General features: G+C 36.6%; 1 protein-coding gene across 1 annotated transcript in view; it reads right to left on the reverse strand.

The window, feature by feature from the left end:
* The window catches only part of FAF1 (Fas associated factor 1), a 354485-nt gene that overhangs the window by 272198 nt on the left and 67155 nt on the right, over positions 1-15132 (reverse strand). The window contains exon 4 of the mRNA XM_070405091.1: positions 4430-4635. Within this exon, the coding sequence (XP_070261192.1) occupies positions 4430-4635 (206 nt within the window). The remainder of the gene's footprint in view (positions 1-4429; positions 4636-15132) is intronic.

Genomic DNA, 15132 nt, shown 5'->3' on the forward strand with positions numbered 1-15132 from the left:
GCTCAGTGAATAGAGCATCAGCCTGCAGACTCAAGGGTCCCAGGTTCGATTCCGGCTCAGGGCATGTACCTTGGTTGCGGGCACATCCCCAGTAGGAGGTGTGCAAGAGGCAGCTGATCAATGTTTCTCTCTCATTGATGTTTCTGGCTCTCTATCCCTCTTCCTTCCTCTCTGTAAAAAATCAATAAAATATATTAAAAAAAAAGAAAGACAACAAAGGTGACATGAGGGATAAAAGTAGTTGAAAGAACATTAACTTTAAAGGCCTTCTATAAAACAGCAATATTAAACTATAAATAAAACTGATAATAGGGAATTAAGAATGAGAAAAGGGCAAAATACTCATTGCTCTTTCTATACTTCTCTATTTTAAAAAAGTTTTACTCAAAGTACATATTTTAAAATGTAAAGCTAAAGAAACATTTCTAATATATAAATAAAAATAAACTATACCCATTAAGACCACAGTTTGAGATTATGCTTATTTAGATTTTTTAATGATTTTAAGTATAATCTGGGGAGTACATAATTGTTGGCATAGAGTCAATTGACACTTATAAATGAACCAAAGAACAATGTTACGAATGCACATTTGCTGTCTTTCCTCCCCAAAAATACAAGCTATGATTGTCTTTTCATACTCCCAACAGCTGTACAAGGCAGAATAAGATTCTTGCTCTTTCCTTCTTTTCACATGTACTGATAGCAAAAACCAACCTCTTATATTTTGCTTATGACTCATAAAGAGTTGCTAAGGCACAGAAGGTTTAAAGCATGTGCTAAAAATTACAGTTAATCTAAGTTACAGAGTCTAGCCCTAACCGGTTTGGCACAGTGGACAGAGCGTCAGCCTGTGGACTCAAGGGTCCCAGGTTCAATTCCGGTCAAGGGCATGTACCTTGGTTGCAGGCACATTCCCAGTAGGGAGTGTGCAGGAGGCAGCTGATCGATGTTTTTCTGACAGCACTGATTCAACTAACTTTATTGGACAAATACTTGTTGGTTAGGTTAAATCCAATTCACTGCTAGATCTTATAGTTATAATACACAATAATTCCTACCCTCAATAGCACACTACTTCACACAAGATAGTAATTTCATAGAAAAACCAATAATGTAAAAAAATGTTTTTAATTTATTCAAGATTTTTTTTTAAATAGAAGGATATTATAATAAAATGAAACTGCAGCAACAGAACACTAAAAACATTAACAGACCAATACAATTGCCACTAGGTGTCACTCTGATATAAAGTTCTTGGCTGTCTTTGGGCTTGCTTTTATACTTGGTCTTTTCCTAGTCTTTCCAATAACATAGAAAACTGCATTTTCTTTATAGCATCTTTCTGTATTTTTACATTGACACATATACAGAAAAATTAGTATTTATCCAGTTCTTTAAATAACAGTAAGATGAACTATATCTAAAAACTAACAATTATATTACAGGTCACAAAAACTATAATATTTTTTAAATTTCCTATGGCAGATGAATTAATGTACATATAAATATATACATATACCCATTTATTGAGCCATTTAATTTCTCAACAGGTACTGCTTGGTGCCAAACACTGTGCTTAGAGAGAGAATTTGTAGAAGAGTAAGACCTGGTCTTTAAAAAGAGAAACCTGAAACATAAAGAAAGGGTAAGATATTTTAAAATCCATTTTAAAAGTCTCTATTACTTTTTATGGAATCATTGGAGACAAACCAACTAAACTATGTCCATGGAAGTCAAGAAAGGCTCCATAAGGGGAAAAATTTACATGAGATAATCAAAGATGACTATTAGTTTTCTAAAAAAACTAAAACAGGAAAGGACAAATGAAATAGAATATAGGAAACAGGGAAATCACGGAAAGATATATAGGAAGATTTATACTCTAGAAAGATCATTATAGGGAAATTATGTAAAATACAGACAAGTCTACACAATGGGGAAAAGATAGTCTCTTTTAATAAATCATGGAGGGAAAACTGGGTATCTATACACAAAAGAATAAGGTTGGACCTTTACCTTATACTATACACAAAAATTAACTCAAATTAAATACTTAAATGTATGCTCTGAAACTGTACAATTCCTAGAAAAAAAACTCCACAGCACTGGTCTTGGGAATGATTTATTGGATATGACATCAGAAGCACAGGCAACAAAGGTATCATACTACGTGAGATTACCAAAAATCTTCTCTAAAGCAAAGGAAACAATCAACAGAGTGAAAAGGCAACATTCAGAACAGGAGAAAAAATTTGCAAACCATATATGTGACAGAAGTTAAGATCCAAAATACATAAAGAAGTCCTACAGTTCAATAGCAAAAAAGTAAACAGCCCAATTTAAAAATGGGCAAGGGACCTGAACAGACATTTCTCCAAAAAAGACACACAAATGACCAACAGGTATGTGAAAAAATGCTCAACATTACCAATTATCATGAAAATCCAAACCAAAACCAAAATGAGATACCATCTTCTACTTCATAAGATGGCCATTTTATTTAAAAACAACAACAATTAAAAACTAAAAACCGAAAAACATCAGTGTTTGCAAGGATGAAAAGTTGGAACCCCTGGGCACTATTGGTGGGAATGCAAAATGAAGCAGCTACTATGGAAAAAGAGTACAAAAGTTCTTTAAAAAATTAAAAATAGAACTAACAGATCCAGCAATTCCAATTCTGGGAATTTATCCAAAATAATGGAAAGAGGGGACTTAAAAGAGATATGCAATTACATGTTCACTACAGAATTATTCACAATAGCCAAGAGGTGGAAACAACCTGTCCATCAACAGATGAATGAATGAAGAAAATGTGACATATACATACAATGAACTATCATTCAGCCTTTAAAAAAGGAGGAAATCCCATAATATACTACAATACAAATAAACCTTGAGGATATCATACTAAGTGAAATAAGCCAGACATAGAAGAACAAATACTGTATGATTTCATTTATATGAGGTAGTTAAAGTGATCAAACTTACAGAAACAGAATGTAGAAAGATCATTGCCAAAGGCTGGCCAAAGAGGAAAATGGAAAGTTGTTGTTCAGTGTATACAATGTTTCAGTTATACAAAGTTCTACAGATCTGCTGTACAACAATGTGTATATAGTTCACAAAACTATCCTGCACACTTAAAATTTTGTTAAGAACTTAAATCTCATGTTATGTGGGGGTTTTTTAACCACAATTTTTTAAAAATATATTTTATTGATTTTTTACAGAGAGGAAGGGAGAGGGATAGAGAGTTAGAAACATCAATGAGAGAGAAACAGCGATCAGCTCCCTCCTGCACACTCCCCACTAGGGATGGGCCTGCAACCAAGGTACATGCCTTTGACCGGAATCGAACCTGGGACCCTTGAGTCCGCAGGCCGACGTATCCACTGAGCCAAACCGGTTAGGGCTTTAACCACAATTTTTTAATGGAATGTATAAAAGAATAATTGAGGGCACAGGCATGGGCATGGGGAGAAATGGCTGGACTAGGAGAGGAATCTAGGCAGAAGAAGGAACAAGTACATAGGTCCTGAACCTATTAAAAAAACTGAGTAAGTCCATTACAACTTAGACATAGTGAGCTATAAAGAGAGTGATAACAGATGAAAACTAGAAATGTAGCAGGGACTTACAGCCCTGTTAAAAGATTTGAATTTTTAAAAACAATGGAAAGTTTCTAAATGGCTTTAAGTAAAGGATAACAAACTGATTCGTGTTTGGGGATGATCATACTTTTAACAGCCTTGCTTTTCTCTGTAATAAATTAATAAAATTAAGAAAGAATCTCTTCAAAAAGGAACAAAGACAAAATTTCAGAAATATCTGGTATTTAGATTTAAGGCAAAACTATATTAAAATAGAAATTAATATAACTCCTGGTTCTACAATGAATATGTTTCAAATAATCTAAACTAAACATGAGTTCAACATAGCTTCTCTACAGGTGGCAGGCATACACTCTGAGTTTCCTTTGAAAGTATAGTACTGAAGTATTTATCCAGCTGGCAGAGAGGAGTGATAAAAATATGTCTTATTTCTTCTCTCATAGTATGAAAAGTAAGTGAACTTCAGCTATAAAGTCCTATATTCAATGTACCTAATAATTATGGCATTTCTTAAGCTCCTAGATGTTTGATTTGCACCTGTGCTAAAACAGCATCATATATGTGGAACAAAAAAATTATTCTCAAATTTACCTCAACCTCAACACAGTATTTAAAAACAGAGCACAATAATTTGTATGAGAAAAATGATTGCGTTTCATTGGCAAACACAGACTATTCTTCCCTTCCCATCCCATCCTATTCGCTTTTTGTTCTCCTTGTTGGCAGTCAACTCAAAAGAAAAAATATATAAACTGAATGTTTACCTATTGTACTATTAATTTATGCAGGCTTTGTGATAGGGAAAACCTTACCAACAGTACAGCTGTCTTCAAGTACCACATCAACATTTCTGTCTCTGTATTCAACCCTGAAGTCCAGCATCCGAGGTTGTCTTTCTACAATTTGCCTAGATGGCATTACAGGTCGAAATGCCGAGGAGGAAGAGGGAGCAGGAGCTGGAGCTGGGTGACTTGCTGGGTTAAATGCAGGTCCTGATATAGTTTCACTTCCATAGTCACTGAAATATTAACATTAAAAAAAGGATTATCATCAACCAAATCATTACAAATTACCACTAAGAACCTGCTCCATACTTGTTTTCTGTTCTTCCTATGAAATTTACCTACCTATACATCCACACCTAACCTTAAGTTCTACTTCCTCCACAAAATCTTTCCAAATGACTGAATACTACATTATTCTCTGTCCCATCCTCATTTTTCTGTCTATCAGCAGTATCATACATAGCATTTGCAATTAGATTTTTGCCTTATGTTGTTATGATGTTGGTAAAACATTATTTTAAACTCTGAATTAAGAACAGTATCTTTACTCACTCTCAAATAATCATTATTTGATTAACTCTACTTTTCACAAAAACTATTTCAAAACTTCACCTTCCTTAACCCTCCATTCTCCCCATCTCACTCCTTGGTCATAAAAGATATTTTTTCCTACTTTGCAGAGAAAACAGATGCCATCAAGAGAAAATTCCCTTAAACTTTTTATTTTTTTATATATATTTCTTTATTGATTTCAGAGAGGAAGGGAGAAGGAGCGAGAGATAGAAACATCAATGATGAGAGAGAATCATTGATTGGCTGCCTCTTGCACACCCCCTACTGGGGATCGAGCCCACAACCCAGGCATGTGCCCTTGGCCAGAATCGAACCTGGGACCCTTCAGTCCACAGGCTGATGCTCTATCCACTGAGCCAAGCCAGCTAGGGCCCCTTAAACTTTTTAAAATCAAATCTATAACTAACCCACATATGCACACTCTTTCTCTCTTCTTATAAAACAGAGAAGACATTGTTCTATCTATGAAAAATCTGAAACCATCTTCTCATTAGCTTAATATTATGGATTATTATCCCTTCCTTTGCAGTATCTTCAACATCTCCTTATCTTGGATTCTTCTCAAAAACATTTAAATATTTTCCAATATTTCCCTTCTTAAAAAATAAAAATAAAATCCTGGTTCTAAGAAAAGTATTATATTTGTAAGGATTAAATCAGATAATGTGCATGAGAGCTTAGCACAATGCCTGGTACCTAGTAAGATCTCAAACTCAGTATTATCCAAAGTTGTAACTCATTAATGATCCTTCTCCAATATTACTCATATCAGCTTCCCAAGCCAGGAACCTCTGACATTACTTTGACCCTTTCTTCTCTCTCAACTCCCACATCTAACTAGTCCTTTCAATGTTACCTCTTAAATATCTTTTAGATAAGTCATCCATCCTCCCCCTCTGAAGCTGCCACCCTCTTCTAAGCCACAATCACTTTTTATATTGACTAATGCAAAACTGTCCTAACTAATCTCCCCTGCATGTCACTCCATATCACTAGACTGAAGTTAAAGACAGAAATCTCTTCATATCATTTTCTTCAATACTCCCTCTGCACTTCACTTAAATAATTAAAGTGGCATACAAGGTCCTGTATGATCTAAACCTATCTACCTTCTCAGTCTTATCTTCTGCTATATTACCTCCATCTCTCTACGCTACTAGCTACAACAGCCTTTCATTTCTTCTGTCTCACCTTGATTGTGTTTCATTGGCAAATACAGACTATTCTTTCCATCCCGTCCCATCCCATCCCATCCCATCCCCAAATTCCATGTTTTTTCTAGCTAATTGTATTTATCCTTCATATCTCAGATTGAATGTTTATCAATTTGGAACATATTTTACTAGCTCAGGCTAGTTCAAATTCCTCACCGCTATCAATAACTATGTATTTAGTTGAATAATTAATCATTTGACATTTAAATCCCCACTAGAATGTAAGCTCCACAAGGGTGAAGCTGACATTGGTATTGTATCCTTTGCCCTGTGCTCAAGATTTTATATATAGAAGGTACTCAAATATTTGACAAACTAATGAGGAATAACAATCAAAGAATTTGATTTTTCTCTGACTTAACTTAGCATATACTGTCACTTTTTTGTTCTCACTGGGAAAAATAGAAATGAAGGGAACATACGTATCGCTTCCATTGAAACATCATTATCACAACCAGAACTACAAGCTCAGTCTAAAACATTTTTCTTCTCACCCAGAATTTAAGGAAAAGCAATAAGCTGGAAGCCAGAATAGAAACAACAAAAAGAATGACCAAAACATGCCAAGTTCAGCACTGTTCATACAATTAAGCAGGAGAAAATATTTACATTTACTTCACAATATTGCTTTAATCAGTGTTTACCAAATTATAGATTATATAACTGATATAGTGAATGGTGATATGTCTCTTTAGAATAGAATACAATACAATACAATACAATACAATACAATACAATACAATACAATAGAAATTATAAGGATGTGTCACTTAATACTTAGGACCAAATATTGTTTCATCAAACTTTTTATTCTGGTACATATTTGCACATGTGTATTTTAGATTCCAAGTATTCCTCATTGTAGGTCACAGTCCAAAAAGTCTGAAAGTGACTAGCTTAGATCTCACCAGATTCAGATACTATAGCAATCATTGATCCACAGACAAAAATCTACCCCTTCTCCCAGTGGTTAGATTCAAGGAAAGTAACCTTGGAAGAAAGATATGGGAACAGAGAAAATGTCCAAAGCAAGAAAGAATGTCACTGTTGGAATCCAAAATGAGCTCCTAAGTACCTATAACTAAAATCTGTGCAATGATGATACTTCACAACTCTAAACTTTTTCACAACTTCTCAGAAATAAAAAAAACAGCTAAAGTTAGAAGGCTGTCATTGACTTGTTTCTTAACTCCAAATTCACCATTCTATAGTCTATTCTGTGATGCTGGAGATAGGATTCTGCAAAATTATATACAGGGTAGAGCAAAAGTAGGTTTACAGTTTTGAGTACGCAAAACACAGTTTATCCTTGTACTATTATTTATTAACTACTAGAGGCCCGGTGCCGAAATTTGTGCACTGGAGTGGGGGGAGAGGGTCCCTCAGTCCGTCCTGTGCCCTCTTGCAGTCCAGGAGCCCTCAGGGGATGTCTGACTGCAGCAGAGGTGGGAGAGGCTCCCACCACCGTAGCTACGCTGGCCAGCTGTGAGCCTTGCTTCTGGCTGAGCGGTACTCCCCTGTGGGAGCACACTGACCAATAGGGGGCAGCTTCTGCGTTGAGCATCTGCCCCCTGGTGGTCAGTGAACGTCATAGTGACCAGTCGTTCCACCGTTCAGTCCACTTGCATATTAGCCTTTTATTACATAGGATTGTTTTCTTTTCCATACAAATAACTATAAACCTACTTTTGCCCCACCCTATATTTCCCTTTGGCAAATTGTTTCCTGACAGATTCTACCAGTAGGGAACTCTAAATAAAGATTAGTAATTAGTAAGAGAGGGGGGAACAACTACCTTCTTCCTGTTGCATGCATTTCAATCTGTTTAACCTTCAGCTTCGTCTCCTGCTTTTCTTCAGCACTCTTATAACCAACTTCTTGACATCTCAGAGATACCAATAGTAGCTAGGCAATATGCATTGCAGAGGTCAAATCCTCAGCGCCAAGGACTTCCTCTGAGCTTCAAAATTCTGTTAATCCCTTCGTCCCCAGATCTAAGCTGGTAACTTCTGAAGCACTTATTACATCCATGTTACTTCAGTTTTACTTTTATTGCTCTTTTAGTCTTCTGTGCCTATTTCACCAATACTTCATTAAAATCCTTCTGTTGAAATACCCTAGTGTGGTTTCATTTTCTTGCTAATGGAGGTGTCCCAGGAAACATAGGATTCAGGTCCTTGACCTTCAATGCACTCCTGAGCACCTTGCCAATGGACAATTGGATACCATAACAGGCACAATAATTAATTAAATTATCACTTATAGTTAATTATGGTCACATGCCTTTAAAACAAGTGCCTAAGGGGAACAAATGATGATTTGACTTGACCATTATGGTGGTAATAATGTCAACAAGGATTGTGGGCTGGCTGCTTCTGTCTCTAATGGAGAGCCTACAGAAGAAAATGACATATTTAGGGGTTTTAACTTTCACTTCAAGTCATGATAAGAAAGTTACAGAGCTTCTGAAGTCGCCCTTTAAAAAGTTTCTGCCCTAGCCAGTTTGGCTCAGTGGAAGGGTCCCAGGTTTGATTCTGGTGGCAGGGTCAGTCCCACCCCAATCAGGATTGGGGCCCATGTGGGAGGGCAACCAATCAATGTGTCTCTCTCACATTGATGTTTCTCTCTCAGTGTCTCTCCCTGCCTCTTCCACCCTGTCTAAAAATCAATGGGAAAATATCATCAGGTGAGGATTAACAAAACAAACAAAAAAGTTTCTTATTTCTGTAATCACATGTATGATCCTGCTGAGAACTAGACCCAAATTTTAATTTTGCAGCTTGCATAATTACAATGAAAGTTGAATATACAATTTCTAAGTCTCTTTTGTAAAAGTTAAGGCACTGTTTTAGAAGGAGTGGGATCCTAAGATGTGAAATGGGGATGCCTTAGTGCACTCGAATGGTTAGAATATTGAATCCCTGGAGTCTCTCTGAATTTCTTTTGTAAGCAGAAACAGCTCCTCCTCCCATGACTGAAAAGGTTAGCCCACCTCTTGACTGGAAACTGTCAATACCCTTACCTGCGACACTTGCCTTGAAATGAATACCTACTCTCAAAACTCACCCCCACCATTCCTTATTGCCTCCAAAATCAGATCGATGTATGCTCCAAGAAAACAAGTACAATGTCTTAACTGAGAGAAGAAAGCTTATATCCAAAAATTATTATACGATTTTTCATAAATTACATCCACAAAAACCTAGGGATTAGGTATGAAAATGAATTTGAAGTGAGTCTGACCATAAGGTTTGGATAGGGCCAAATAACATGTTTGCTTAAGCAGCTTCAAGTACCTCTAATAGTTTGATTGTTCACTGAGTAAAACTTAAGTCCCAAAGGAGTCTCCATTGAATAAGGATGAAATGCCCAAACTTGCCTGGCAAAATGTAGAAGAAATCCAAATGCTTAGAAAAATGCAAATGCTCAAGTAGATTTATCATGTACAACCTGATTATAGATACATCCTCTACCACATTATCCATGAGATCCCAGAGGACACTGCAGTAAAGTATTGAGAAATACATTAGTAAGGGAATCTGCATTCTTGAAAAACCCTGTAGTGGCTATCTTCTCTGGGTTGGGAATGAGATGGCACCACTGAAAAAGACTCCCTAGTGAGCGTGATCTCAGAGTGCAGAAATCAAATGGCAGAATAATAAGAAAGAGGTGGAAGCCCTAACCGGTTTGGCTCGGTGGATAGAGCGTCAGCCTGTGGACTGAAAGGTCCCAGGTTTGATTCCAGTCAAGGGCATGTACCTTGGTTGCAGGCACATCCCCAGTGGGAGGTGTGCAGGAGGCAGCTGATCGATGTTTCTCTCTCATCGATGTTTCTAACTCTCTGTCCCTCTCCCTTCCTCTCTGTAAAAAATCAATAAAAACATATTTTTAAAAAAAGAAAGAAAGAGGTGGAAGCAATTAGTTAATGGACAGCATGGACAAAAAGAGGCAATCATAGAGTTTAACCTGCAGAGATCTTTAGTAGTGCTCAAATGAAATAGCATTTCTAAGGAACAAAATTAAAAATCAGTCTACTAAAATATTACTTGATCTATATACAGAAACCCTAGATCTGACTTTCTAAATCATAACTTCCCTAACCACAATGGAAAGTTATAGTCACTCGCAGTTTCCAAATGCAAGTTGGTTCAGACATAAAGTCCCCGGTGCCCGCAAAGACAATACAACAGAGCTACATATACGTATTATAATTTTCCTTTAAGACTTCCCCTCACAGATCTACAGCCATTTACTAGGGTGTCTGTGTCCAGATAAAAGAAAAATATCTAGATCTTCAGGGAATTAAAAGATGCTAACTCTAAATTGATTCTAATTCCTGGGGATATAAATTGAAGTTTATGGTGCTATATGAAATTTGGGCCCAAATCCACCCACAATGGGTTCAATCTGTCAACCTACCCTGTAGTTTTTCCCTTAGAGCCTGAATGTATAATTGAAAAAGATATACTCAGTAACTGGTAGACATCCCAAACTGGCTTCCAGAAATCCACGGAGATAGGGTTATTACATAGAGAGGGACAACAGGAAGTAAATGATCTTACATATACTTTGTTTTTCTCCATAAAACTTGCAAGCATCATGACAAGCATTTTGCTTCACCCAGCAGGATAAAAGTCAATATATCTTCATTGATTTTTCTTGAAGATTATGCTAATTCTCCTGCTCTTTGTCATAATAATCTAGTCTGGAGAGATCTTGATCACCTGTAGATTGGTCCTGAAGAGCAAAAGTATAAAGTACAAAAATGTAGGGACCTGCCACCTGGTGAAGTCTCAGCGGTCCAATGGTCAAAAGCATGTCAGGGTAAAAGACCGGTTGTTGTACCCTGCACTTCCCATCAAATAATAACTAAGTTAACTGAGAAAAAAATATTTGGAAGGAGAAAGGGAAAAATGGTTGGAAAAAATAGGCTGCTAAAGCATTTCAGCACCAATCAAAGAGAGTAGTGAAAGAAAAGCCTCCAAGTGCCACAGATTGACCATTTCATTTAGAAGGAAAAGATCCTGAGGCACATATCCACATTGATAGTTAATGAGTTGGCCAGCTGATCAGGACTTGAATAGAATAAAAGGAAAGTCTAAAAAAGAAATATGAAAATGGATCTTTTAGAATGGACACAAAAGGTTAATCTATATGTTTTGAAGGTGAATGTTTATAAGCTATCCATTGAAAAAGGGGCTCTCAATACGGATAAGATGACATTGTTCTGTTGATGTCAGTCAGCTTTTCCCCTTTACTATCCCAGGTCTGCTCAGCACATTTTATACAATGTGCCATGCTAACAGAAATGGAGGTTAGGCATAGATATAACATCAACTCCCCATCACTAAGTCTGAATCTGGCTAGAGAAACTACTGCCCAAAATGCAAGCAAAAAGACCAATATGGAACCATTTCTCAGGAATCTGGTAATGGGTCATTTCTAGCATGGAGGAGGCAATATGTTCTCACTTAAAAAGAGTTTCTGAATATGAAATTAACTTCCTTGGCAGCAATGCTTCTGCAAGCACCACCAATCATGCATTTAGAAAATGCCTTATTGCTCTCTGGCTTCCAACACAACACTGGCTCTAACCAGGAATTCATTTCACAGCAAAAGAAGTGTAGCACTGGTATCACTTGCATATACCAGAAGTAACTAGCTTGATAGAACAGTGGAATGACCTGCTAAAGAGTTATGGCACAGGTTGGGAGACAATACCCTCAAAGCTTGGTGTTCCACCTAAAAGGATGAGGTATATGATTTCATCATTGACCAAACAGTGGTGTTTCTCATGCTGCCAGAAAACATGGGTATGAGAATTAAGTGATGGTGGTTCCTCCTATTATGCCTAATAACTTACCAAACTTTTGCTTAGGTGGTTCAGAGATCATAGTTCCCAGGTATGTAATGTTTTCACAGTTCTCCCACTGAATTAGAATTTAAGAATGTCCCTTGGCCTCATGCTACTGATTCAACTAGCAAAGGAGGAAGCACTAGCTGGAATGACTGGTCCTGATTACCAAGAAAAAAAATAGGTTGCTGCTACACAATGGACTATTTTCTGTGTTATGTCCAATAATAAGAGTTATGGAAAACTACAACCTTTTTATTTTTTAAAGACAGGACCACTAAGGATTCTAATTCTTCAAGAATGAATGTTTGAGATGTCCCACCAGGTAAAGAATCTTGAGTATTTGAGGTGCTGGCAGAGGAAATATAGAATAAATAGTGGAAGAAGAAACTGGTAAATATCAACCATGGCCTTATGACCAGTAACAGAAACAGGGCTGTACACACACACACACACACACACACACACACACACAATTCTCTTCTTACAGTTTGCATCACACTAGAAGTGACAGCACCATAATAATGGCATCTGATTTTGTTCCACTATTAGCCACTGGTGTTAGCTTCTAGCTTCGTTCAATACTTTTAAAAAAAAGGGGGGGGGGGGCGCGCTTTTGCATCCTGTCAGATGTATAAGTATCAGCTAAGGAGGAATTCTTTCTCATATGTCTGGAGCCAAATTCCTAGGGCCCTTCCTCTGAAATTCAAAGTTCTGTTAACCTCAACTTCTCCCAATCTGTTTTCTTTTTCCCACCAGTACTAGGAGTGACCATCAGTGGTCAGCGGGGGTCTCTCCCAGGCAGACCTGTCCTGGAGCAGGCCTCCTGGAGTGGGTGCCTTGGACCCCACCCACACAGTCCTGGCTCTATCACCCTTCTCACAGGATGCTGTAACTCCAAGTCTACTCTAGCCCTAGGGTCCCTTCCTTGTTGACCAGCAGAACCCACCTCCATCTGGCACTGGTGGTCCAGGTATTTCCTGTAGTCATTATATTTGGATTGTACTGGTATCCCCCCCTTTTGTTCTTTCAACCTGCTCCATATCTGTGTAATTGATTCCCCATAAGAAATTCCCTCTGAAATTCCTAGTGTGCTTTTCTACTCTTTTCCAAACCCTAACTTTAGGAAATAACTTAACATTTCTAATCAGAGCAGGCTATTGGGTGTGGTTGTCAGCCACAGAGAGGTGTTTTTTAAGTTATCATGTGAGAAATTTGCTTACTGGCTATAATTACTCCATTTCAGAATCAAGGAAAGATAATGAATTTAACTAGAGTTTTTCACTAGCAATCAAAAAAACTGAGAGGAAAAGAGAGAGACTATTAGTTAATGAATGAACCTATCAATTTTGACTAATGTTCACTGACATCCAAATAGTTCATTCAAAAAAAGTATTTTTAAGATTTTCATTATAGGATGAAGACTACCATCCTTTAATTTGACCTTCTCAATATTCTTTTCTAATTAATCAAGAATTTAAAATGTAAACTGTAATTTAAAATAAATTTTAAAATGTTTTAAATAATTTTTAAAAGGACATTGATTGGTAAGGAAAAATATATAGAGAAATCTATTTTAGACCTAAACTTCAACTAGAGGAGTATTTTTATCCTTACTCAACTTTCCTCTACAACCCACACAGGTCCTTGGAAGGCAGTGAACAACAGCAAAGTAAACAGGAACTCTGCACTTGTTTATTTCAATTTTTAAAAGTCTATCTCATGGTAAAATCTCTAGGTACAAAAAATACATGTTTAAAAGATAAACTTGTCTTCAGCAAAGAATCAAATATTTTAAATGGGCATCAGAGAAAACAGTAAGTAGAAACTAATCAGCCAAAATGGATGTTTTCTAAGTCAGAAAACGCTGACATTTATATATTCTGAAAGCATAATGGTCAAGGTTTGAAAACAAGTCCTGTCTTCTCTAGGTTTTCTCAATGAATTAAACAATGGACAAAAAAATATACAGTACACCTGTCTGGGTAATAAAATAAATATGAACTGATAAGTACCACCCATTTAATTAATGAGTAAAATTAAACTATTAACTCATAAAATTTGAGAAAACATGTAATCGTCTCTCTTTTAGAAATTACTTTTTATTCATCAGTACTTCTTTCTAACAATAAACTATCTTCAAAAATAATTTTTAAACAGACTCTGGACAATATGCTAAATATATAAAATATTATACCAAGATGTAATAGCTATATATGTACTCACTAGGTGTTTATGACTGACTAAATGAATGATTTACATTTGTGACTGCATAAGTTACACACTTCGTAAATATGTTTTATTAGCAACATATTGTCTAGTGAAATAAGCCTTGGAGGGTGAGACAGAAGACTTGCTTATATTCCTGACTCCATCAACATCAGGCTGTATCATCTGGGCCAGGTCACTTCATGCCTTATTCTTTCTACCTGTAAAATGAGGGATAATAATCTGCCTTTACTAGCTTACAACTAAAATAATAACTGTAAAAACAAAGATGTGGGAGAAAGATGTTATATACATGTATTAAATTTCAACTTCTTTACCCAAAGTAAAAAAATCTTAACACAGAAGTTGTGACATGACTGGCTTCCTGACCTTGAAGAGGACAGAGTGATATAAAAGAGTATGGGTTTTAAAAGATAACAATCCAGATTTCACTACCTTCTACACCTGTGACCTTGAATGAGTCTATGTAAACCCTCTAACATTGAGTTTCCTCATCTATGCTACACAAACACATTTACCTCTTAACGTTTGTAATGGGTATTAAATAAGGAAAAATATGTCAATTACCTAGCACAGTAAGTTAAACATAAAAAAAAATGTTGTTGCCCAGCCGGCTTGGCTTAGTGGTTGAGCACTGACCTATTAACCAGGCGGTCTCGGTTCGATTCCCAGTCAGGGCACATATCGGGGTTGTGGGCTAGATCCCTAGTGTGGGGCATACAGGAGGCAGCCGATCAATAATTCTCTCTCATCATTGATGTTTATCTCTCTCTCTCTCTCTCTCTCTCTCTCTCTCTCCCTTCCTCTCTGAAATCAATAAAAAATTATTTTTTTAAAAAAGTTGTTTTTTTGCCCGTAAA

The sequence above is a fragment of the Myotis yumanensis genome, unplaced genomic scaffold (assembly GCF_028538775.1).
Source record: "Myotis yumanensis isolate MYYU_CA2020_CCGP unplaced genomic scaffold, mMyoYum1.0.hap1 SCAF_2, whole genome shotgun sequence".
NCBI lineage: Eukaryota > Metazoa > Chordata > Mammalia > Chiroptera > Vespertilionidae > Myotis > Myotis yumanensis.